Source organism: Amaranthus tricolor, chromosome 15 (genome assembly GCF_026212465.1).
Source record: "Amaranthus tricolor cultivar Red isolate AtriRed21 chromosome 15, ASM2621246v1, whole genome shotgun sequence".
Taxonomy (NCBI): Eukaryota; Viridiplantae; Streptophyta; class Magnoliopsida; order Caryophyllales; family Amaranthaceae; genus Amaranthus; species Amaranthus tricolor.
The window spans coordinates 714,611-742,499 of NC_080061.1; the positions used below are offsets into that span (position 1 = coordinate 714,611).

Sequence of the window (27,889 nt, forward strand, 5' to 3'; positions counted from 1 at the left end):
AAGAGCGATATTTAAACGGCTGGGAACAAAGGCAATGACATGTAACTGGAACAGATTCGATAATCTAAGACGTGAATAAGGCGTCGCCAGCTACCCTTATCCCTGGTCAGGTCCTCCGAGAGGTGTAGGTCGCGCAAGTTACTTTTAATTAGTTCCTCTCACGTTCTCCTAGGTCTTGCTCGAGTTTTCTTATTCTTCACGATAAAATATCCTTCTCATTGTGCATTATATGTTTTTCTATTAAATTTCTTGTACATCTGATCTTTTATCTTTGCACAATGATTTTAATGGTCAAAATCATAATTAAATGTATTATAATAATAATCCGTATAAATCTTATAGTAACATATATAATTTGAGATACTATTGATGAAAGTTCTATAAATTTGATTAAATATAAATATTCACGTAACATGTTTGCATGGGATGCATTGCTTTTTATAAAGTGAATTTTTTTTTCTTGGATTATAACTTTATAAGATAGGTGGATGATAGGTGATAATTAAATGAGATTTGATATCAGGATTTTATCTGAAATATATGATATTTACTCTAACTGAAATAAGACTATTCTTACGAAGAGTTTATATCAGTGCAAAAATTTTATTTTTATTCATTGAAGTAGAACTTTAATTGTTATGCCTTTATAAACAATTTTTCAATTCAGGTTAGCTATTTTCATTATTTTTTTTTTGTTGAATTTTTTGTCCGGGATTTTTTATTGCCAATTTTGATTTTGTTGAAGGGGGTGTCTACTTTATAACGCATTAACGTTGCCTTTTTGGTTGGTCCCTTTTAGGCTCTAGCACATAATGTTGATAATTCTTTAGAAAATAGAAACCACTAATATTGCCTTATCCTCCAAACGTAGTTATTGGCTTATATTGCTAACATGAACCTCTTGAGGTGTTCCGTTAACTTAAATAATTATATATTTAAACAAATAAGTAAGATACAAACATAAAAAATAACATAATGTATATTTTAATTCGTAATTTAATGATATATTTCAAATTTTATCTATATTAAATAGAGCAATTAATATTTATATAATTTAATGTTTAAAATATATATTCTAATGTACTACTTAAATATATTTATATTATTATTAAAGAACATCTTAGAGGCATTTGTTTGTTAGCAAGATTCTATTGCTAAATGCTAATGACAAATATAATATAATATGATAATATATATATATATATATATATATATATATATATATATATATATATATATATATATATATATATATGTTTAATACATTTAATATGTATGGAATAATATGGTACAAGATCAAAATCAAAATTAGTTTGTCATTAGTATATAACATATTAAATTTATAGTTGAGACTCTATTTGAGTATTGGTGAAAAAATTTTAGGCCGAGTAAGAAGTTAGAAATATGATGATCAAAAGCCCTAATGATCCCATCATATTTGAGGATCTTCAAATTCTATTTCATGATAAATATATTTTGCCATTTTTCACGGTGTTATCACGGGACATTGCTGACCTTCCAAAGTGTTGTAGAGATAAGAGATTACATACATACAGTGATACAACATTAACTTTTCTATACACTACCTATTAACCACATACTATGCTTATATTTATACATTAATTTTTATATCAGTGGTGAATTTAAAAAACTAGTATAAACAGATTTATATTGGAATCAAAATGACTATTATTTTTTAAATGTATATTAGACAACTCAAGATTTATATTATTTTAATCATACTAATCAGATTATATAATCTAAACAGTAAGCATGTGTGAACTTAAATTGCCCATAAATATATTAAATATCTCTTGGCAAAGCAACAAAAACAAGGCTCCACCAAGATTAATCAATTTCAAGCACAAATTGAGGTGCAACTTTTAAACAACAAAATGTGTTTTTTAAGTACAAGAATAAATGTTTTAATTATTTATATGAATTATTTAATTCAACTTTAAACTAACTTACATTGAAACTATTTTAAATAAAAATTTATACGAATTAAGTGGTTATCGGTGATAGTTCATAGTCTTTACTCATTACCATTGACAAAGACGTGTATAGTAAATCGAGAAAAGATAAAACAAAACGCGTAATATTGGATTGGAGTACCCGTTAATCGTAACTTCTAAGTAGTGGTGATAGAATTTAAGTCCACAATATGAAATAAGGTCAAAATTCAATTTTTGGTGGTAATCGAAGAATATTTTATATATAAGCTTAAAATAATTGAATTTAATTGAATAAGATTAAATCAACTAGTAATATATTAGAATAAGGATTTATTTTTTCTATTTTAAGTAATTTCAGCTTCATTCAGTTTAATCCAATTTATTTTAAATTGTTGTTTTATTGTAACTAAAATCAACAAAGCTCATCCAACCTAAATGAGAGAACCATAGTAACCCAAAATGATAATCTAATTATACTAAAAAAAATGTGAAAGTTTAGTTGACCTAATTTGAACCACAATTGACCCTAATTAGATAGATATGAACTTGACCCTACTTGAATTGTTGAATTGTTCCTAACAAATTATCATAATTTTCACTTTAATTCATTCCTTTTTTAGGTAGGGTCCCCACAATTTTTTTTAATTTTTATCGACATATTTTTTTTTATCTTTTCTTAATTTTAATTTTACTCGTACAATTTAGTAGTTCCTACCAATCTGTCAATACTTATGTTAATTGTTAGTTTTGCAATCTTTTAGACAAAGAGTATCAGTTAGTCTATAATTAGTATATCAAAAGTTCTTGTTTGAAAAGGTCTCTCCGTAAGACTCTTTTTAAACTTGAGTTAAATAGCTCATTAGAAACAATTATTGACATGTAAAATCTTTATTTTGAGGTCGTCTTATTGAAAAATGTTCTCTCTAAATCTTAATAAATACACTTTCACATGTACTTTTCTCCGATAAGAAAAAAATAGACTAATTTGGCGGGGTAGGGAGTCTAATCGTCAATTGTTTGCAATTATCCATTTAATTTTTTGACTGGCCGTTATGACAGAATTTTATTACATTTTTTGTATATTTCATTTTCATAACATACATGTTTGCTTAATTACATGCATACAACGCATTTAATTCCTCTTGATTAAGTCAAAATAAGTGTGTTAAGTAAAAGTCTAAGCAACATTTTCTTTTTCCTTATATTCACATTATTTCATTAAATGCTACAAGTCTAATTATTGACTTTATAGGGAGTTTAATTTATAGTTCGAAAAAATTAAAACCATAAAAAAAATAGAATTATACTAATTTCAACTGAAATACTTAATTATTTAAAAGGACAGAAATATACACCCCAAAAGGAGAAATAATAAGTCATCAACATAAAGCAAAACTTTTGTAGAAAGATGGGGAACAATGAAATGAACAATAGCATATTGTGGTCACCGTTTAATTAGCATTATTCATACATACACTATTGAGTATGGAATATTGATCATGTATCCAATATTCATCATCATATTCATACCCAAAATTCTAACTCATTTCTTAAAAAATCATCCATTTCATTCATAAAACTCAAGAAAAAAAATTGTAAGAATTATTATAAATAATGGTCGAATATTTTCCCTTTCATATATATGATATGGGTTGAATTCTCACCCTACACAAAATCAATATGGGTTAAATTCTCACCCTACACAAAATCAATCCTCATCTCATTTGTTTGTTATGATGTATCTATTTCATTAATTCAATTCTTAATATTTATAATTATAAATAATAAAATTTAAAATAATCCAACCTATTCGTGATTTTCCTATAATAATCTCACTATTAATTAATCATGAATTATCCCAACTTTGAGGGATATTTTTCTAGAGTAAACCTAGAGACCAGATGACTTGCTATAGTATGTTTTAGTTTTTTTAAAAAAAAGATAAATTAAAATAAAATGCCGAAAAAAATGTTCAAAAAATATTTATGATTTTTTTTTATTATTTAGAATTTTTTTAAGTAAAATTTCAAATTTTTTCTCTAATTTAAAATTAATTTTCAATTTACTTTTTTGGTGAATTACCTACTATAGCAGGTCATCGGGCAAATACTTCTTAAAGTTGGGATTATTCATGGTTAATTAATAGTTGAAATTATTATAGGAAAATCACCAATAGATTGAATTATTCTAGATAATTTTTCCTAAAATTTATAAAAAGTTGATAATACTAAATTTACATTAAGAGGAATCAAACAAAATCTAAATTAACAAATTCAAAATTAAATATAAATAATAATTGACCGTTGAATTATGTTAAAAAAAACAAATATAACAATTTTACTTAAACTAACAGAATAAGTATATTGTATTATTTACTCGAAATAAATTACTTTATGGGAGTTTATTATTTTCCATTTTCAATGGTTAAAAAAAAAGACATTTATTCATATGATATTAGATTCAATTTACACTTGATGTAAGAGAGAATTTATTCTCTCCAAGGAATCCAAGAAAGATCTCAATTTCATGGTGACGATTTTCTTCATCTGATGACGATCCTAATGGTTTACATGAGGGGCCTAACAAATGATTCATCATTAACACCTCATAATATGTTAATTTAGTTAATCCAATGATGGAAGATTTAATGTTAATATTTTGTTGTTTTTTCTTATTCCCTTGTTTGTTTTTTTCCTAATAATTACTCTAGAAAATTAAACAAAATGATTAATTTCAAGTAGAGTTATTTCATTAGTATTGAAACTCTAACTAATTATTGACACAAGAAGTATATTTTTTATCCAATTCAATTGAGATGACAAAGCTTTCTTGTAAGAGCAAGATGTTGAATTCATATGGACCAAACACCTCCATTGTAAAAACTCTATTCATGTTTGATGTTTATTGCAAATCATTACATGGGTCTAAGATTATCAGGTGTTTGACAATTATATGTTGTTGGTTGTTTCAGATGGAATGTTTGATTGGTAGTTATTATGATTTTTTGTTTACTATTAAGCTAGTTGTATAAGTTGGGTATTAAAGAATTAGTTATTCGCTGTTGACTGTTAGTAGTTTATTAGTATAAAAATAAAAGTGAGCTGAAACATTAAAGGCAATGAATGAGCTACATATGCCAAGCAGTATTTTGATTTTACTTAAAAATCAGTTTTTCAGATGACTTAAATATCATTACATTTTTTTACTATTTGTCCATACAATAAGCTAAAGTTCAAAGTCAATCAAACACCCTTTCTATATCAAACTATCAATAAGATTTTAACACCTTTTGCTTCTTCTTGTTCCAATATCTCAATGTGCGGCATTAGACATGTACGTGGACATGTGGTCTATAGTCCCAAATCCACTCCTTTGTGAGGCAGTGTTTGTAACAAATTGTGATATTTCTCCTTATAATATATCATATTTATTTTATTTAATTTATTTTTTTTCTTTGCGCTATTGAAGTTTATTTAACTAAATTTATTTTAACTAAACTAATATGAATTTAAATTACTTTATAAGAAATAAACTTAGTCTTAACATTTTGGTTCATATAACATACTAGAGGGATTTATTCGGATCATTAAGTCGATTTAAAATTAAATCTTGCATCTATATTGATTTTTACATAATTTTAAATTAATTTAAAATTAAATCAAAATCAATTTCAATCGTAATATCGTATAAATATCAGATTATCAAATATTTCTTCGTATTTTATGGTGACCTTTAAAGAGTTTGAGTACTCACATTCTAAATTACAGTTCAATCATCAATTATGTAAAAGAAAAAGTCATGTCAACACAAAAAAAAAAAAAAAAAAAAAAGAAATTGAGTACTCACATTCTTACCGTAATGATAGGAGTTCTTGACCCTTCCTCATAAATCTCTTTCATTACCACCAAACTTTTATCTCTGGATTTTTCATTTGTGTGGACAATACTTTGCGTAAAGCTGTTGCTTCCATTAAGCTCTTGAACAACAATTTGTGATCCTTGGCGCTTTTTCATTTCATTCTACTTATTTTTCTTCCTAATATCCCCCTTTTATTGCCACGTGGGCATCAATTATAGCATTTATTTCAATTTGAGATTTTTTTGTCCTTTTTTATCTTTTATACAATCGACTTTGTATGGAGTTAGTCTACTTTAGCGTACATTAGATTTAAAAGTACAAAAATAATATGACTTTGGAAAAATGACCAGGAATAAAATAAAATTTTTGCTTACTTTTCTTGTAATAATATCAACTTTTAATTAACCATAAATAATATTAATTTGAACGGGTGTTTTTCTAGAAAATCCTTAACACGTTAAAAATCAAACTATAAGTGATTATAAGACAAAAAATTGGTAAATTATTTAATAATTGGTATTGTTCTAAGAAAATACCCCCTAAATTGGTAGTATTTATGGTTAATCAATAGTTGATATTATTGTTGGAAAATTAACAAAAGCCTTTATTATTTACGATAATTTTTCCTATATTTTTCACTCGACAAGTATAATTAAGTACAATCATTGGGAACTATTTGTTATTTTTAAATTTTTTCCATACAATCAAGTACAATAAAATATTTTTCCGTACTATACTTTTGCACCAAAACACCTTTGGAGTGTTTGTTAATAAAAACACAAATCAATTCTAGATATCAAAATTTATTATTTGACTTTTTTAAATATTAATCATATTAAGCAATAAATTTAAGGCTTATCATCAAATTACGTGTTAAAATATATTCATTGTGTTACTTTTAAAATTTTGTTTCATAAAATACTCTTCCGAATATATTATTAATACTCTGAAAATCATAGTTAACCTATTAGGTAAGAACTTTCTTTTTTATCTGTTTTAATAAGAATTCGATTCTCACTACTTGTAAAATAAAAAAAATTTCCTTATCTGTTTCTAGCTTACCCTCAAAAAAAAAAAATATATTATTATATTTGTTAGCTAATGACTATAAATTGATTTCAACTTTTGGCCTTTTAGATTAGAGTTTCAAAAATTGCTCTTACCAAACTCATATAAATAAGGCATTGACATACTTTTTTTTCATAGGAAGTGAAAATGGATTGTTTGTGCTTTTTTTCTCTCTTCGTTTTTAGAGTAAAAGTTAGTTAAAGTGGTAGTTGAAAGTCCTTATTTTCCTTAAAAATTTATTAATCAAAAAGAAAGTCCAATATTCTCAACTGTTAACAATAATAAAAATAATAATATTTTTTTCCAAAATAATTGGCGGCTACCCTTTTTATTTAAACCCTTCACTTGGTTTATCCCATTTTCTGCATCTTCTTACTCTTTTTCCTCTATGTGTGTCCTCTTTTTCTGCCTTTATTGATTGCCCCATTATTTGAGTCGGTGGATTTAGAAATCTTAAGCTTAGAAGCTGGAAACTACCAAAAAAAAGTCTATATATTCGCACAAATTACTTTAAAGCTTATTTTTTGAAGAATTAAGAAGAAAAAATGACAAATTGTGAAGAAACTCCCTTAGATTCAAGAGATGGTTCATTTGAAGAAATTACGGATAAAAATGGTGTTGTTCATGTCATTATTCGGAACTCTAGAGGCGCTTCGGTTCGGGTTAGTTTATTATCATTCATACCAATGCTTTCTTAACATCTATTTTTATTCTCGATCTATGCTCGCTCATTTGATTAAAACTTCGATTAATGTTCAGTATATTAAAAGTTTGATTAATATTGAATTATGTAATATTTTAAATAGAATAAAGATGAATTTTCGACTTATTTTATATTACTATTTTGAATTTGTATTTGCTATTTGTTGTATGAAAAATTCTTTATTAAAATCGTTTTACTGTGAGACGGTTTAATATGAATTGATCCGATTTTTATTTTCTTAAAAATAATTGAAAACAATTATTTTTTTAATTATCGTTGTACTCAATTAATTTTATTTTAATTATAAATAATTTAGGCTGCTTATAGATCCATCTCAAATTAAAAAGGGTTTCATACTTGGACTTGATATATGTTGTTGTATTGTTAAAATCAATCTTAAAAGAGACCCATTCTATTTTAAAAATAAATGGGTCTCATGTAGGAGAACTACCCTTTTAAGGCCAAGTCTAATTAAACATTATAGTTTAATAGTATGTCCTTTTGAGTTCAATTTAATCCATTTTAATTATTTTATTTGATAATTGTTTATTAAATGGTACAAACTCTAAGGATAGATCAGGAGTATATAATTTATACTTCCTCCTATTCATCTTAAGTGTCCTATTTACTTTATGCACTCTATCCAATGCACTCATTCAATCCTTAATATATCGAGTTATGTATAATTAAAAATTATAAAAAGTTGATATTAATAATCTTTACATCAAAACGAATCAAATAAGATCCCACATGACTATATTTTAACTTATAGATTAATAATAAAATGCAATTTAAGGGTGATAAATGAATAGCGTCTCAAAACTAAATGGGACACCTAAGGTGAATAGGAGAGAGTATATTTTTAATTGTGTTATGATAAGTTGATAATTTTGTTTTGATTTATTTGGTGTATTTTGTCATTTTGATGTGTAGATAAGCTTGTATGGGGGCCAAGTTCTTTCATGGAGAAATGAACAAGGAGAAGAATTATTATTCATGAGCAGTAGGGTATGTTCTACCATTACTCTTCAATTATTTTTGTCTAACTAATAAATTTATTTAATGAATTGGGAAGCTTCTTAGTAATATCTTTGAGGTTTATTTAGTCAACTAAGAAATAAGTCTTACTATTCTAACATGAGGATCTTGTCACATATTGGAGAGTAAATATTATTTTTTCAAGTAAGATTTCGAATTTATATTTAAATTTTTTTTTCAATTTAACTTGTATTAATTTAAAAAAATATTACTAATTCTACCGAAATTTCTTAGCTTGGTCAAAATTCAAGGTGGAGTGTTGCTTTCAAATTTGGTGGTTTCTAAAAATGGACTAACCTTGATTTAATCGTAATTTACTAATCATGATTAATCTTATTAATTTAATTAGTTTCTTAATCTTAATTATGATTCAGGCTACGTTTAAGCCACCAAATGCAGTCCGAGGTGGGATTCCCATTTGTTTTCCTCAGGTAATTCCTACCTTCTTTCACTATTATTAATAACTTAATATTATTATGATTTTTGTAAATATTTCCTGCTAAGACGAGATTTAATCATAAAAATTCCTCATTATTGTTGTAATAATAATAAAGAGATTATTTTCAGTCAATCTAATTAATTGTAAATACTATCTACAAGTTCACATAAATTTACGCTTTTTGAGTTTAGATTATAAAAAAAGATCTATAAAGTCAGATATATACTAGCTACCTTATTATTCTTTTAATATCAAAGAGATTGCTTCCATCAACCAAATTTAATTATAAATATTATCTGCTAACCTTTTACAAATTGACATTTTAGGCTTAAAAAACTATAAAAATTAGTTAATATAATATATTCATTATTGATTAATTAATACTAATTTATTTATTTAATCATCTCAATTAATTTTTGTGAAGTTTGGAAGCAAGGGACTATTAGAGCAACATGGGTTTGCAAGAAATCGAATGTGGACGATCGATGATCAGCCTCCTTCACCAAAAATTAATGGATTAAAAGGCCATGCTTCCGTGGATTTAGTGTTAAAACCTTCTGAGGAAGATTATAAAGTATGGGCTAACAGGTACTTTTTTTTATCTGTCTTCGCACTTTTCTTTTTAATTCGTCTATTTTAATTTTACTATAATTTATTTTATGAAAATTTCTCTCATTTTCTTTTATTTTTGTTCATATCTCAGATTTGAAATTCGACTGAGGGTTACACTAACAGAAGAAAACAATCTGATTATGAGATCTCGCGTTAAGAATGTTAATGGCAAACCTTTCAATTTCTCTTTTGCATTCCGTACATATTTCGCAATCTCAGACATCAGGTAAACTTTTTATACTACTACCGAATAAAATAGCTTTTTAAATTTCTTATATACGTGAAGTTGCAGATGTATTTTGTTATTAATGTTAATCGAAAACAACTTTTTTTTAATAAGGTTGTGTATTTGTATATATCTGACAAGGCCGGTGCTATAAGGAGATAAGAGGGGCCTGTGCCCCGAGTTCAGGCCCATCCTAAAAAATTAGAAAAACATATAATAATTTATTTAGTAATTAGAGACTCATAATTAATATTTTGCCACAGATCTTTCAAATCTTAGGGGCTCTGACCAATCAAACCTCGTCTAAAATTTTATTTTCTAATGGTATTGGTTTAATAAAGTGTTGCAAAATATTTATTTATGATAATTATGATTAATTTTTGAAATAATTATATAATAACAGTGAAGTTCGAGTAGAGGGATTGGAGACTCTGGATTACTTCGATTGTTTACAAGACAGACAAAGATTTACAGAACAAGGAGATGCCTTAACATTTGAATCAGAGGTGCATAACATAACTAAAATAAATTGCATTTATGATATATATAATTGCATTATATTGGACTATTTGAGGTACTTATTAGGAAAATTATAAATTTCGTAACATAAATAACTTTTTAATTAAATATATATCTAATTTTATATATGCATGTAATTGATGAAATTAAATATATATGTTTATATCAGGTTGATCGGATATATCTGAGTTCATCAGATGTAGTTGCACTCTTCGATCATGGAAGTAAAAGAACATTTCAGATAAGAAAACAAGGGCTTCCTGATGTAGGTAAGTGTGTATACACTTTTTATTCTTTATTTCCCACTTTTTTCTTACATTATTATGAATTTAGCGGCGGATAGGTCATTGAAATTCTTATCAAATTACAAATACTTATTTCTCATATGAATTTGCTATATTTATTATTTTTATTTTTATTTTCAGATCGTCGTATTGAATTTGTTACATCTCTTTTTTTTACTCTCTTTTTGATTTTCATTTATACATTTAACTAATTTTTTCATTTTATTCACAAATTTCTTTTACTTTTTTATAGAATATATATTTTACCTTTAATTTTTCACAAATTCTTAAATAACATATCTGATAACAAGACATCTCTATTTCACAAATTCAAGGAAAACTGATTTGCATAGAATGACTAGAACATGGCCTTAGTCAGCCTATGTTGGCATGTTGCAAGTGACACATACCATAATTGAAAATTTATGAGCATAGCTTGACAATTAGAATCTTTGCATGTGCAAGATCCTAAAATTCCTACACATTTTCGTCCGTACAATTGCATTATTACTAAGGATTTAACAACCTTAATTTGTTTTCAATTCTAATTTATTTTACTTTATTTTATTTTAATAAATTTTTCTTATGTAACCAAATAATTTAAGTAAATCACATCCTATTAATGAAAATCATTTTTACTATACTACTTGTCTAGTATATATAGTAAGACGGACTAATTATATATACATACCTGTTATCTGATATGATAAGCAATAGATATAACATTAACTTATATTGATAATTTTTAAAATAAAACCCACCAAATTCCTTTTACAATTTTTTCAAAACACCTCGATTTATGCCATTATTGATTAATCCGAATATGAATATGAATATATCTATATTTCCTCATAAATATATAAATATTAATATATATTTATTTTGCTAATAAAGTTGTAAAAATGTTTGTAGCTGTGTGGAATCCATGGGAGAAAAAGGCAAAGGCATTACAAGATCTTGGTGATGAGGAATACAAAAAAATGTTATGTGTGGATGGTGCAGCAATTGAGAAACCCATCACCCTTAAGCCTGAAGAAGAATGGAGTGGACTATTGGAATTATCAGTCCTTTCTTCTTGCTAATTAAGGATAACAAATACAGCTTATATGTTATATTTAGGAAAAATAATAATCATGCATGTTGCCATATTTTCGAGGCAATATGCTGTTTATATATATATATATATATATATATATATATATATATATATATATATATATATATATATATATATATATATATATATATATTTAATTACAACATTTTACTATTTATCGTAATAGAATAAATGTTGCAATTAAAACAATGAGGAAGTATTTAAAATTTCTGACTGCTACGTATTATCTGCAAGTTCAGCTATCAATAGGATATAAGGATTTTTTCTTTTATTTTTGTTCCATTTTGGGTATGATGGGTTTTAACTTAATTTTGGTGAGGTTGGTAAAAGATATGTTCATTTGCAATTGTATATCTATGATGCTGATTTGCCCTTAAGATTATTTACTCAAGGTCAATGAGATTGTAAACTTTGTATTATTACTATTGTTTAATTTATGTTAACTAAAACTTTGTTTTTTTGTTTACCGTATTGCTTTGATTGATAGCTCATACTATACGCCTATACTGCATGAATTAATTATGTTGCCTTAGGATCGGATAAACGCAATTATTATTATTTATTATTGTGATATATATATCACCTACATTGACTAAATATTTAATTCTAAATTCTCTATCACTTGTAATAACTAAATATTTAAATTTTTCATCGAGTTAATATTTGACATATATATCAAAAGTCAACATAGTAAAATAATTACAGATTCAAATTAAATCTCATCCACCCCTCACCCTAAATGGAAAATAGCATATCATTTGCTCAGAAGGTAATAACCACAAATTGTGTAAAATTATTTTTCCATCACACTACTATGGTCTATGGTAATAACCACAAATTGCGTAAACGTATGATAATTTGATGGCAAGATTTACAGTGTAATTCGAGAAAAATCGTTGTTGAGGAATAATCTTAATAAATATTGATATTGATTTTTATTTATGCGGATATTACTTTTATATATAAATATACAGTCATTGTCGCAATAAAGTATAAGGATAAGAAGTCATTTAAAAATCAAATGAGAACAATTGACCAAGTTATTAAAAAGAAAGGTTTGCAACCTTCAAAGCCTCAATATTTGATACTTTCAAAACATAAATAATAACAAGATTAAAGAAAAAATTAATTTGAATTCAACAAGTAGTAGTTGAAAGAATCAAATACTTTTACAAAATTAAGAAAAAATTTAGAAAATAAGGAATTTGAATAAAACCAAGTAACTAACCATAAAAATTTTGATACATTCAATGATGTTCCATATATAAATATCAATTTGAACATATAAATTAGGATTTTAAGTTTTATTTTGTATATAATCTATCATATCTCATCACATGCATAAGACCTTGTTGTACATTTTCATACTTAACAATATATTTTCTACCATCTTAATTAAAAATGCAAAACGATAATTAAGACTTTAAATTTAGGTTTAAAGAGACGATTTCAACCAAACATTTAGCGGATAAGTGTAGCTCATAGGATATCTTACTATTCTACCATGCACCCTAGCACGATCATCAGAAGTGTGATTGCTTACAACACATATAATCATCATACTTGACGTTAGATATAATAAATATATACTTAAAAATTCAAATGTTTGACATACGAGATTAATTAGAATCGGGCATCGGCAATAATATTTTAACTTTACTAAAAATTTAAATGGATGATTACAATAAAAAACATTTGAACTAGTATATTCTATCACTATAATATGCCAACAATTCAAATCTAGCTGAGCTACTAGCTAGCGAATACACCCTCTTAAGACACTAGTACGTTATCAGGATGATGATTGATGAAGACCTTTAAACAGGAGTATCGAATAATTTTATAGCTTGCTATATTATGTACATCAAACATGCCAGATGCCACGCAATTCGCAAGGGTATAGATGGGCATGCAGGATGATGGATGAAGCATGCAAAACGGCACAAGAATGCGCTTTTTTTTTTTTCAATTTTAGTTTGACAAATGAGGTTGCCACTTGCCAATGAATAATTAAAAGTATTCCAAACAGATCTAACAATTTGATATTAACTTGATTTTATAATTAAATTTGATATTAACCTGATCTTATAATTAAATTTAATTTGATTAAATTTTAAAAATAAATTTAAGTGTAAATATGTAAATTAAAATGGACACAAAATTCAAATTTAAATCATTCAGACATAACCACTATTGAACACATCTACCAATGAACAAGTTGATGAATGATGATGAATTGGATAAGAGCAAACAAGTTGCACATAAATTCTTGAAGTAACACCTACTACTAGCTAGGCCATTATTGATCATGGTAGAAAGTTCAAAACTATGCACTAGATAGTTGATTAGTGCTATCCAATTAATACTTTGTTTGTTGTTTTGAATCGCTACATAATAAAAATTTGTTGTTTTGAATTACTACATAACAAAAATTAAATTGTGAGTTTTTTTGGTATTATGTAGCAAACTTAAAATGATAATAAAGAAAATAAAGCAATTCAAATTGATTTTTCAGGCTTTAGAATATGCTCTGTATAATAGGCTATGATATATTCTACAAAGAATATTGGTCTTTAGAGAGTATAAATACAAGTGTACATGACTTAATTAATAAATTAATAATTCAAAACTAAATAAGTTTATACAGGCAAAATCGGAGGTCGAAAGACATTAAACTATCGCGAAAATCATCAAACAAAATTTTGTTGACCAATGCTTTGATAACCATAAAGAGAAGATTGGCCTTGAGAGTATTTTCATTAATAAGAGTATATATACAAGTGTACATGACTTAGGTTAAAGACTAAATTTGTAATTCATACCTAAATAAGTTACACTAAAATTACATGTTCTATTATATACTTTTTTTTCAATTTGAAATACTTGTTATATTATAGTTATGATCACTATTAATCATTCAAGTTTATTTCATATATTGCGGCTAATGGGTAAAAAATATATACTCAAGTGGAATCGTGTTTGAATTGTCTAATTGTATACTTTCATAATATTAACTTTTTATAATTTTCAGATGTATATAGTTTAATATATAAATGATCAAAATAACATTAATTTGAGTAAAGAGTAAAATATAATAAGTATAATAAAATAGAGAAAATATCCATTAACTATGAATATGTTGCTTTATTGTACATTTGTACTGATGATGAAGATGTCTCAGGAATAATTAATTGTTCATTTCCATTTGATAGTGAGGTTCATCAACGGTCCATATGTGTTTGAAATCTAAGGTCTAAAATTATCATTTTTGAATTAATTTATGAACTTGGGTCTTGGTGTGTATGCGTTTCTTTATCTTCATTCGTATCTCCCAACTAAAATTGTTCCACATACTTATAATCCTATCTATACACCACTTAAGGACAAAGAAACGTTCACGAGTTTTACGGAGAGAATTACTACAAATAATTTAAAAATAATGATAAATGTTAAAGTCAATTTTTAGACTACATTTAGAAAAGAGACTATTTAAGAAGTTTATGCACGCAAAAAAAATTAAAATAAAATAAAATAATAAATTAATAGTGAATAGAAAATATATAATTCGTCTTATATCAAACACTATAACTCTTGCGGTTAAGATGGAAAAAGACAATAAATTTATTAATGATGTAAAAAAATGGAATTAATTAACTATTACCAACAAAATGGTAAATTTGAAAAAATAAGCTTAATTTTTAAAAATATTTCCAAAATAAACTTTAGAAATTTTAATTTCTAAAATAAGCGTCTCCATATCAAAGGTAAGATCAAGTATTTATTTGCTATTACTAACAGTGAACCAAGAAATTGGTTAAAAAAAATCAAAACCCTTAGTTCGCTAATAGTAAATGTGGGCAAAGTTGTGGTGATGTTTTTTCCTTGTTTGTTGTTATTAATAGCGTACAAGCCCTGACCTTAGACTCGGATACGGTTATAGGGAGACGCCTTTTGGGAATAAAAATTTTCCAAATCTTATTTACGCAAATTCTTGTATGAGACGGTCTCATCGTGAGATATGTCTCATACTTGGATTAAATTTCCCAATAATAGAAACTTTTAGCTTATGAACTACTTTTTTTAGGTCGTTTCACTGTGAAATGTTCTTATACAAGACACGCTCATTGTGAATTTTTTTTTAAAAAAATACACAAATTGTTGTATGAGATAGTCTCACCATGAGACATGCCTCGTACTTGGGTTAAATAGCTCTATAATAAAACATTTAGCTTATGTACTTTTTATTTTGAGGTCGTTTTACTATCAGACAATCTCACACGAGACGAAGTGAAAAAAAATATCATTTCATTTTGAATAGTCAAAGGAGATGTAATAACGTTGGGCCAGTTTGGAGGAGCGGGATCATTACGTAGTGGACCCAGTGGGCCGATTCCCAATAGCCGAATGTTTTCTTTACGTTTACTTGACAACGTGCACTATCAGCTTTATATTTAATATATATAACAAAATTTACAATGCTGTATCAACAAATCAGAGTGGCGCAGCGGAAGCGTGGTGGGCCCATAACCCACAGGTCCCAGGATCGAAACCTGGCTCTGATACATAGAGTGGCTTCCGTACAAATTTTTTTCCATTTTCTTTTAACTTTCAGACACCTACTAAAAACGTTGATAAGAATAACTTTTATTATTGAAAATCTTAAGAGTGCAATCTGGTTCATTAAATAATTCCAACTAATAAAGTGTATTTTCTTCACCTTGAAATAATAATGTTCGATAAAATAAGCTTACTTTGAATAAATAAATCATTTTTAACAAAATTAAATTTCCTTTTATAATTTCATTAAAAGCTCCTTAATAACGCATACATGTGATTAGAATAAATTTGCCTTATTTTAAAAATAAGTCATTTTTTAGCAAAAATAAATTTAGCTCAATAAAAATAAGCTTTATTGAATTAACTTATTTTTACTAAATTAGACAAAATTCTAAAAATTACATTTTGTATTGAATGTTATTAAATTATTAACCTTCGTCCTATTTCTATTTAGCATGTTTTTGTAATTTAATCAATTAATTAAAAAATTATAATTTCTCATCCAATTAAAAAATAGGGTCCACCATTGCCTATGATCTGGATATATGAAAATTGATAGAAAGCGTTAGATCATACTCTTATTAATCACATGAGGATGTAATTAGTGAAACCATTAATTCGGTAAAAACTTGCAAAACATGAGTAATTTTAAGCTGACAATAATTTAACTTTTCCAATCATTTTATCTATTTAGTTTTAGATTTAATAAAATTTTACACTCTCCTTATATATATGTATATGATCAAAATAAAATGTTGGCAGTCATAATCTTAATTGTTGATCATAAAAAGTAAATTTATATAATCATATATAATCTTAATGATAATATGAATATGATTTCAATTAATCCTATAATATATATACTTCTACATTAAAGGTACACGTGCATTGTTACAAGGAATGGGTTGTAAGAACAAAATTTTATTACTCCCTCCTATTCAGCTTATGTTTCTCATTTCCTTTTATGGTCAAGTCACCTTAATTGTCCCATTTCTATTTTTATTATGGATTTTTTTGACTTTTATGCCCTTAGTAGCTTTATCATATTTTCAATTATACCCTCCATTACTCATACTAATTTTCCTCCCTACATTAAAACCCATAATATCACTCTCTTTCCTACCCTTAGGGTCCTACTTTTGACTATCCTTAAAATCCGTGAAAAGTCAAATGGGACTCCTAAGGTGAATATGATGGAATATTAATTTTAATTATTTAGTTAAATTGTAAGGTCAATAATTGGCTTTGCCTTTAAATTTTTGCAAATAATTAGAAGCTGCCAAAGAAGAGAGTTTGGGGTCACATATTATTATTGTCACTTGTAATTGACACACGAATGGAAAACATGGATGTAACAATAGCATAATTAGAGACATCTGGCTTTTATATAGATGTTACTCCACCATGAATATTCATATTATTGACTTATTGTGTCTATATCATGTCATGTTCTTATCAATATAATCGCTCTCTAAATAACAATTTTTTTGGGTATTGATTTGGAATATTAATTTAATTACAAACTAAGAAAATTTCCTTTTATATATTGATAGTACTTTTTTGTTAGATAGATTTATTTTTAGTAGGAGATAGATATAATAATAAATTTTTTTTGGTACTTTGGAAAGGATTATTTTAGGTTTGGTTAGTATAAATTTTTCTAATAAAAAATGTAATAACTAATTTGAGACAACCTAACTAAAATATGTAGTAATTAATTTAGGATAGTGAAAATATGAACAATTAATAATTATATCAAAAATTATTGTTTATCAAAAAAATTCAAAATTTCATTTGTACTTTTAAAATCTACTGTATTTGTTATTATATATGTTTCAACAAATTTGTTACATTTTTCAATATAGATATGGAACGGCTCGAATCAAAGACATTACTCATGCATTGTAAATTGAACTCACAAATTAACTCAATTTTTTTTCACTATTTTGCAAGCAAGACACTGATCATGATAAGCTTCAGCAGCTTTTTTTAGTTTATCTTAATGATGTCATCTATTACAACATTAGTGGCTAATATTTTTCCAAGATTATTAAATAATAGTAATGATTTAATCTATTTTGTTTTGTTCTTCTTCTCCAATGTCGTATGTAGAAATAAACATTTAAACATTTAATTATAGTAAGTAGTTTCTTCATCTACTAATCCTAAACCTTTCTAAAATTAGTAAAACTATTGAGTAAAGTAATGAATATTCTTGTCAAACTATATCTAGTGAATCTTATTGTATTTAGTAGTTCTTTAATTTTATCTAACCTCTCTCATTAAACAATACACCCTCCGTTCTTTTTTGTTCTTTCATTTTAGGTTTTTCACACATATTAAAGAAGATAGAATCTTTAGATTGTAGTGGGTATTATTTTAATTAAATAGTAGTGTGAAGTAATGATTTTATTGGAAGTATGAGGTTGTAGTGGGTATTATTTTAATTAAATAGTAGTGTGAAGTAATGATTAAGTATGAGAGAGAAAATAATTATAAATAAAAGAAAATGGGTACATTAAAAGAAAAGGGCATGTTTTAAGGGGTAAAAGTGAGATAAAAACTTTCTAAAAATAAAAAGTATTTTAAAGTGGAAGAACTTTTGAAACTACCCGTTATAGTAATATGGAAGATCAAAAAAGAACGGAGGGAGTAGTAATCTTAAAATACAAGAGTACATATTATATTTTATAATAACGTGTAAATACATAGATCACAATTCTTGATGCAACTCGTCACTTGTTTATCATGTAAATTTTATTATTGAAGCAATTTAGAACTAAAGAGTTGTTTATTTTTTTATATAATTGATAAAACTTGTCACTAAATATTCATATTTTTATAATCAAAATAAAATATATATATTTCAATTTATACAAAATTATGTTTTTTTTCGTTTAGATCCAATTATATAAAAATCAATATTAAAAATCACAAAATTTTAGTAGGACAAAAAAGATAGAAAAAAGAAATATTTGTAAAATGATGTTGTGTGATGTTAGCATGTAACTTATCTTGATTATTGATAAACACAAGTTGTAAGATGCATTATTGTTGATTGCTTTCAAAGCTAGAGTTCTATTATCTATGTTGCTATTTCTTATTGGATACATATTTATATGTATTGACCCGCAACAAAAATAAACTAAATATTATAGGCAATGAATCGATATAATAAAGAGAGAGGAGATACATGTCCACAATAGAGAGGGAGAGATAAATGAAACAAATGATTTCTTCAGGCTGGAGATGTTTAAAATTATTGGACTTCTAACTTTTTAGTCCCATTTTTTCTTTTGTCTTTAATATGATCATATGTTTAGAGATGTCTTTTAAAGTAAATAAAACATTTGCCTACAAATTTATGTTTGTATTTAAAAGAATATCATGTGAGGTTTAACTGTAATTATTAGGTCTACCAGTTGTGAATGATCCGCATTAGTATGATATTATTTGTTTAGGGTTGAGTCCGCACTTTTCAATTCTTGGGCATCTTCCTAAAAGACATATCATACTAATTTGGAGTTAATTTGTTTGTGAGCACTTTTTTATTCTTCCGATGTGAAACTTGAAATGTACGCTTAACAGTATTTGAAGTATTCGATGAATTCATAAAATGTTTATAATAATAATCTGGAATGACCTAGATGAAGGAAAAAATTAAATGAGATTCGATTTCAAAAACTTGCATGATAAAAGCAGTTTTTTCAAATTAAACTTTTCGATATGGGAGGTGATTGTTTTAACTTTAAACTTTTATAGTATATTTAAGTTTGAATGTAAGACGCTCACATTAATCATTTGAATCAAAGAATTATTCAATATATTAATTGTCGGAAAGGTTTTAAAAATAGTGCAATATCTAACAAATGTATGTAAATGTGGATCTATCATTCTATGGGTTTGGTTCATCAATGTGTAAACCGATGCTTGTTTTCCAAACAATGAATAGGGTCATATGTGCCAATTTCATAAGAAATTATTTTAAATAGTAAAATTTATAAGACAATAGAGCATGGACTAGTTGTAAACAATAATTGAAATATAATAAAATAAATTGAACTTTTAAAAATGTAAATTGAATGGAATGTAAGAGTAATTGGATTCTCTCTTTTAATCTCAGTCAATTTATCCAATTTAATAAAGATGAAAATAAAAACTTGAAATATAATTAGTTTTTATGAGCGTAATATTCTGAATATGACTATAAAATAAGAGTAATAGCAAGAAATAGAGAGTCAACTACACCATACATTTGTCAATCAATGGAGACGGAAATGAAGAGACACTAGACTTCTCTAGGTTCTAATAAGCATGATAAACATTACTCATATATACAACTTGTTGCCCCAAGTGTTGTAATTATTTCCTCAAATTTGGTACCTATGTTGTTTGTATCTTCCAAAGTCAACAATGGATGGTTGCTCGAGATGAGCAATTTAGGGATAATTAATCTTATTATAAACCAAAAATATCGAAAATTTTAATGTCAGTAACTTTATAATGTCATTTGAAGCTTGTCTTTTCTGAATATAAAAGTATGAAACTTGGTTAGAAAATAGATATACTTTATCAATTAGTATTTATAAGTAGATATTTTTTAGGACAAATTTTGAGGCAAACATATTGTAAACGAGATTTGATCTTAGATTAGGAGTTTGACTTCTACATAATTTTATTTATTTAATTTAGTAGACTTCACTTGATCCAACTCAATATTAATAAATCTTATTCAAATGAGTTGTGAATAATCAATTTCAGTTTGATACGATTCTCCCGTTCCCAATTTTTCACTTTTGATGGTATTTATAAATTTTCATCGTGAGACAGTTTTAAATTGGGTTTAATAACCAGATTAGATAAATTAAAACATACGTTTTCATAACAATACTCACTTTTAGTTGTTTAATGCTTAATATGTCATTTTAAATGTTGACATTGATTTTTTAATTATAAAAACACTAACTTTAATTGTTTAAAAGAACCACTTTAAATCTATCTTATCGTGATATGATCTTATACAAGAATTGCTCGATAGTCGATAGTATCAGCATGAAGATAACAGGCTTTCATATGGGCCGCAGGCCCACATGATGGGCGTATCTTTCCCCTATGAACTAGATTCCTTTTGGGCTACGTGTGTATGTCATTGTCTATTTGTATTTAAGTCCCGCAATGCTCGTGTCCGTAGGCCCATTGCCATCTTTGTCTTGAAGATTAAAATCAAAAAAAATTAAAAACACTATTTGTATTTTTGTTGATGGATAGTTGTTGGAACACGTGATGATGCGTATAATCAAAATCATCATAATTTGCTTTACATTTTCACCATTAAAGCAAGCCAACAAACTTGTAATTGTTAGTATTTTTGCAGAACGATGCCGTATTGGTACAAAGAGTTTCCTTTTATTGTGCATGTAACGACACACCTTATACTTCGTTACTCGCATATCATCACTCGTATGTGTATGTGAATTTTAAGTGGGGATGATACTTTATTAATATTGATCTATCGTATTAAATGATATTACATTTTTCAGATACTATTACACAGCATGCTATTATGTAATACTCGTATTAATAAATGCATCATGTTTAGACAAAGTTTTCGTTTAGAAAGCCAAAGATTACATAAAACACATACTTCATCATAAAATATGGCACTATACATGATTTTGAAACAAAACCCTATACCATCATCATCCAATATTTCATTAGATACTTATATTTCTATTTTTGTATATTTTTAAAATCATAAACACAATGGTAAACTCGTCAGTGTCATCTATAAGAAAAGAAATAATTTATTGTTCTTGTAATTAACAAAAACTCTATAATTTTTATGAATTTGTTATTAATAATAAAAACTAGGAGGAAACAAATACAAATGTAAAATTGTGAAGTCTTTGATTGCTTTATTAGTTTCTATTTTTTACTATTTTTCTCCACCAACTCCCTCCCAAATCATCAACAAAATCATTAGTAATATTCTCCAATTGCACATCACTAACAATTTAATACTTCCTTCATTTCAAATTACTTATAATATTGGAAATTATACACTATTTATTCACTACTTTTTTGTAATTAATTTTTTATCTATAAGTTAAAATATAGTCAAATAAGATCTTATTTGATTCATCTCAATGCAAAGATTATTAATATTAAATTTTTATAATTTTTTATTATGTATAATTAGAGATATTGAGAATTGAGTTAGTATATTAAATTGCATGAAAAAACAAATATTACAAGTAATTTGGAACAGAAGAAGTATCATTGCATACTATGAAATTTCATTTTTAAAAATAAAATCTTGTGTCGGTTAGAGTAAATATCACTTTTTTATATAAAGATCTAAATTTAATTTTCACAAATCCGTCCCATTTTCTCAACATATTACTTTTGTTAAATGTAATTAATTGTAATATTATGTAAAAAAATATCAATATTAATTGTAAATATAATAAAACAAAACGGTTAAATTTATGTACATTACAAGGTCGCATTTTGACTTCCTTCTAGTTGGTGTTTAACGGTTTTTAGTTGTCTTAATTCCAGTCCACACACTATCCCTCACTCACTTCACTCCACCCTCTCACTCTCTCTATAATAAACACTCATCCTCTTTCTCTCTCTAACCCACCCAAAAAAAGTTTCCCAACATAATCATTCCCTTTCCAGCTTTATTAATCATCATTAACTCTTACCAAAAAGGTAAAAACACACTTTAATTACCTCATTATTTCATAATTAATCATCACTAACCTTGTCATTTCATTTCACCCCTTCATTTAATTTCAGTTTATCCCTGTATTTGTCATTTGTTTTGCGCATCTCGAGTTATATCTGAGTTAACTCAGATCTGAAATGCACCATTATTGACGAAAATGTAAGGTAATCTTATTATAAATTTGTATACTACTAATAAAAGTATGTTTTTAGCAAGAGTTGGAATCTCTATTCAAGCTTGCTTGAGATTCGATTCTTTTTGGTGTTTTGTCATTGTTATGTTTTGCTTTTACTTTCTGTTTCCTTTTCTTTTCCCTTCTTGGTTACAATTTTCTAGATTTTTGTACTTTTTTTTGTTAAAATTGTTTGTTAATTTTCACATTCCTATAATTTGGTTTGAATTTGTTTGGACAACTTTCCTGATTGAATTTGCTGGCTTAGTACACATCGAATTTTGAGCTTAATAGAAAGTATTTGGCATACTAGTTTATCGGACCATTTCAGCTTATTTTGATACAAATAGAGATTACTTGTTTAGATTGGTCAATGCTAGCTACTATTAGGTAAATTACCTAATTAAAATAACTTGTTAATGTGAATAAGTTGTTTTTGAACAAGTTACAAACATAGCAGTACGTTGTTAAACTAATTAACAAGATCAGCTGGACTAAATATCATCATAATTAATTATTAGTCATTTGCTAAATGCAATTTGACCTGATTAGCATGACAACTCGATTCTAAATGTTAAGTCGTATATAAAAATCAAATCACATTGGTAACATATTTTTATTTGCAAGTTTTTTTCATGTATGTCTCATTTGATAAAGATATGGTTTGTCTGCAAAATATAAAGTACGTGCATATGATGACATTGGTAGCATATTTGCATCATTATGTGTCCGAAATTAATCCGAACCAAAATATTATACTATAATTGGACCGAAAACGAAATGAATATTTGCCTTTTTACACCATTTATTGTGTTATTTTGATCATTTATGTGCTGAATTATGTACATCCAAAAATTATAAAAAAGTTATTATTTTGAAAATATATGATTAGACAATTTAAACAAGATTCCACTTAACTGTATTTTTTTACACATTAGTCGCAATAAATAAAATAAATTTTAATACCGCAAAGTGTTAATAATCGTAATATAACAATTATTTCAGAATAGAAGAATTATTTTTTTAAGTAAAAAATGGACAAAAAAAACAAATTCAAACAACAAGTGACTTTCTGTAGTGTTTAAGCTCAGTAAAAAAGTTGAACAAGATGCACTACTTTTAAAGACTACTACTAGTACTTTAATGTTTGCTTCTTCTTTTTCCATGCTTGTTTTTGCCTTGGTATAAGCGCCAATATTTTTGAATTGCATCAGTATATTGACATTGTTTAAATTTTTGTTAGGTATTTGAGGTGAACAAACAAGCAAAACCCAAAAAATCATCAACAGAAAAGTAAGTTAGAGTGAAAAAATGAGGTTTCCTTCAAGTTTTTCTATAGTTTTAATGGTGTTTGTTTATGGGTTTTTATGTAATGCTGATTTACTTGAGGATGATAAGAAGGCTTTATTGGATTTTGTGAATAAAGCCCCTCATTTTCATGCCCTAAATTGGAGTGAAAATTCTTCAATTTGTAGTAATTGGACTGGGATTACTTGTAATGCTGATTTCACCCGTGTGATAGGGGTTCGATTACCCGGTGTTGGGTTTAATGGGGAGATTCCGGGTAATACGATTAGCCGCCTTTCGGCTTTACAGATATTGAGCCTTAGATCGAATCGAATTAGCGGTACATTCCCTTTAGAGTTAAGTAATTTGAAGAATTTGACAATGTTGTTTCTTCAGTTTAATGACTTTTCTGGTCCATTACCTAGTGAGTTTTCTAATTGGGGGAATCTTAGTGTACTAAATTTGTCGAATAATCGGTTTAATGGGAGTATACCCAAGTCCATTTCGAGTTTAATTCACCTTTCAGCTTTGAATCTTGCTAACAATTTGATATCTGGTGAGATTCCTGATTTAGGGTTGTCAAGTTTACAAGTATTGAATGTGTCAAATAACAATCTTACTGGGTTTATTCCCAAGTCATTGCAAAGGTTTCCTAGGTCATCATTTGTTGGAAATGATGTTGGGTTAGTGAATTCTTCGGTTGAGCAGTCGGATGTGGCGCCCTTGATTCGAGAGGAGCCAACGAAGACTAGGAATTTGTCGAGGCAGGGTTGGTTTTTGGCAATTGTAATCGGGTTTAGTGTTCTTGGAATTGGAGCATTCGGGTTTTTGTTCGTTGCTTGTTTGAGAAAAAGGAATGTTGATGATGGGTTTACAGGGAAATTTCCCAAGGGAAGAATGTCACCTGAGAAAACAGTATCGGGTAGTCAGGATTCGAGGAATAGACTCGTGTTCTTTGAGGGTTGTAGTTATGCGTTCGATTTGGAGGATCTTCTTAGGGCTTCTGCCGAAGTTTTGGGCAAAGGGACATTTGGGATGTCTTATAAGGCGATTTTGGAGGATGCGAATGTTGTGGTCGTTAAGAGGCTTAAAGAAGTGAGTGCTGGGAAGCGGGAATTCGAGCAACAGATGGATTTGATCGGGAGCATTAGGCACGGCAATGTTGTTGCGCTTCGAGCTTTTTACTACTCCAAGGATGAAAAATTGATGGTGAATGATTATTGCTGCCAAGGGAGTATCTCTGCAATGCTACATTGTATGTTGGTTCCTAATCTTTTTATTGTTCTATCTTGATGACTTTTCATTTGATTCAGATTGCGGATTATGACTCGAAATTAAACTTCTATATATGTCTTTTGGTTGATCTTTGTTACATAGATACAAGGACTGCTCGTGTACGAGACCAACTTGATTGCCATATTTTTGTGTTTATACATTACACAATTCATTATTAATAGAGTTTTTAATCGATAGTCCGATCATGTACTAGGTAGGCTTGGGCCAAGATTCTTCCTACATGGATAGTTTTCTCCTATGCAAATTGGGGGTTTGATCTGTTTTAAAATCCTCAAGTTTGATTGCTTTATTTTATTCTCTTTGGTTGACCATAGAGGGGTTCGAAACAGACCCGACAACCTGGATATTTACCTGACCTTGTAACTGAACCCGACTTCAAAATGTATTTAGAATTATGTAAAGACCAATGTACACGTAAAACCTGATTTTGAACCAACCCGAAACATTTAACTAGAAAATGCCCAATGACCCGATTGAACATCTTGAACTTGGTGGTTGTTTCAGTATTTTCTATCTAAAATGTTGTTGTCCTTCTGTTTGATCCTTTTCCTTGAACATGCTGCTCTTTGATTTAGGTTCAAAGATCTTGATACATCTGTTTTCCTCTTATGGTGTTTTTACAGCTCAGAGAGGAGAAGACAGGATCGCTCTAGATTGGGAAACACGATTAAGAATTGCCATAGGAGCAGCTCGAGGAATCGCTCATTTACACACAGTCAATAGCGGAAAATTCGTGCATGGTAACATCCGATCTTCAAACATCTTCCTTAACTCTAAGAAATTCGGCTGTGTTTCAGATTTCGGATTAGCCTCAGTAATGAGCCCACTTGCCCCACCTATTTCCCGAGCTGCTGGTTTTCGAGCTCCTGAAGTCACAGACACCCGAAAGGCAACCCAACCATCTGATGTCTACAGTTTCGGAGTATTCCTACTCGAGCTTCTTACAGGAAAGTCGCCTGTTCATGCAACCGGGGGTGATGAACTCGTGCATTTAGTTAGATGGGTTCATTCAGTTGTTCGAGAGGAGTGGACTGCTGAAGTCTTTGATCTCGAACTTCTGAGATATCCTCACGTAGAAGAAGAAATGGTCGAAATGTTGCAAATTGCTCTGAGTTGTGTGGCTCGGGTTCCTGATCAAAGACCTAGAATGTCGGATCTCTTAAAAATGATAGAGGAAGTGCGACATGTTCCAGCCGAAGTTCACACTGAAACTGAATCCTCGACAATGACACCACAATAGCAAGCTAATCGGGTTGTTTTGAGTCGTGTTCTGTTTCGTATTTCTTTCCTCGAGTTATTCGAATCAATGTATTCATACTGTATTTTTGGCCTATGAATTTGGCCAAAATCAATAGTAGGGTTTTTCCCTCATAATGTAGGCGTTTAGCTGTAGAAGAACGTGTTACAATACATGAGTTTCTTCATTTTTTCACTCATCAGTTTGTTTATTTATGTTTGTTGTAACTTTCATTTCAAGCGGTATTGAAATGAATCTTATTTTTGTGATTTTTCGTTTTTATTACAAGTATGACTATAAACTTTATTTCATTATTTGGTGACATTCATTCGCTACACTTTCTTAAGTCTTTGTTTGTGCCGCAGCAATAATCAAACGATGTTGTTTTGCGCCTTCTCTTCATAACATTTATAATGATGTCAAAGTCTTAATTTCATCGTAACAATCTAAAATAAATTTTTCGATCTTCTTTGATGTAGACAAAGTGTTTTAACTTATAACCACAAGTCAATCATTTATATCTATTTTTTTGCCCCACTCTTATTAAATGTTGTCAATTTATTTTAAAAGCGTTATGTTTTTACACTGTGTTTAAAAATTATTAAAACAATAAGTTAGGGTTAAATTTGATTTAAATTGTGTTTTTATACCCAAATTAGCCTTGAGAGTGCCTAAAATCCTTTCCATGCTAAGGAAAGCTTGAAAATAGGTTCTTCAATAATCTTACCCATATTCGTCCCATTAGATATGATCTTCATTTTACACTTTATCGTTTTTTGCCATTAGGA

General features: G+C 27.6%; 2 protein-coding genes across 4 annotated transcripts; both read left to right on the forward strand.

Moving 5' to 3' along the window:
• Window positions 1-7,057: 7,057 nt before the first annotated feature.
• On the forward strand, window positions 7,058-12,268 carry LOC130801557 (putative glucose-6-phosphate 1-epimerase). The gene is made up of 8 exons (XM_057665427.1): window positions 7,058-7,543; window positions 8,518-8,592; window positions 8,997-9,053; window positions 9,486-9,649; window positions 9,765-9,899; window positions 10,303-10,405; window positions 10,588-10,687; window positions 11,615-12,268. Exons 1-8 carry the CDS (start codon window positions 7,427-7,429, stop codon window positions 11,782-11,784), a joined length of 921 nt encoding a protein of 306 aa, XP_057521410.1. The 5' UTR covers window positions 7,058-7,426; the 3' UTR covers window positions 11,785-12,268.
• Window positions 12,269-22,944: 10,676 nt separating this feature from the next.
• On the forward strand, window positions 22,945-27,415 carry LOC130801339 (probable inactive receptor kinase At4g23740). 3 transcript variants are annotated; one of them, XM_057665179.1, is made up of 3 exons: window positions 22,945-23,273; window positions 24,525-25,823; window positions 26,488-27,415. In XM_057665179.1, exons 2-3 carry the CDS (start codon window positions 24,593-24,595, stop codon window positions 27,102-27,104), a joined length of 1,848 nt encoding a protein of 615 aa, XP_057521162.1. In that variant the 5' UTR covers window positions 22,945-23,273; window positions 24,525-24,592; the 3' UTR covers window positions 27,105-27,415. The 3 variants fall into 3 exon arrangements, with proteins under 3 accessions (XP_057521162.1, XP_057521163.1, XP_057521164.1); XM_057665180.1 differs by having other exon boundaries at window positions 22,945-23,268; XM_057665181.1 differs by having other exon boundaries at window positions 22,945-23,093.
• Window positions 27,416-27,889: the final 474 nt, after the last annotated feature.

Coding starts and splice junctions, on each gene's coding strand:
- LOC130801557 (XM_057665427.1), top strand. CDS start 7,427: ATGACAAATTGTGAAGAAACTCCCTTAGATTCAAGAGATGGTTCATTT. Junction 7,544..8,517: donor CTAGAGGCGCTTCGGTTCGG/GTTAGTTTATTA, acceptor TTTGATGTGTAG/ATAAGCTTGTATGGGGGCCA. Junction 9,054..9,485: donor TTCCCATTTGTTTTCCTCAG/GTAATTCCTACC, acceptor ATTTTTGTGAAG/TTTGGAAGCAAGGGACTATT.
- LOC130801339 (XM_057665179.1), top strand. CDS start 24,593: ATGAGGTTTCCTTCAAGTTTTTCTATAGTTTTAATGGTGTTTGTTTAT. Junction 25,824..26,487: donor TATCTCTGCAATGCTACATT/GTATGTTGGTTC, acceptor GTGTTTTTACAG/CTCAGAGAGGAGAAGACAGG.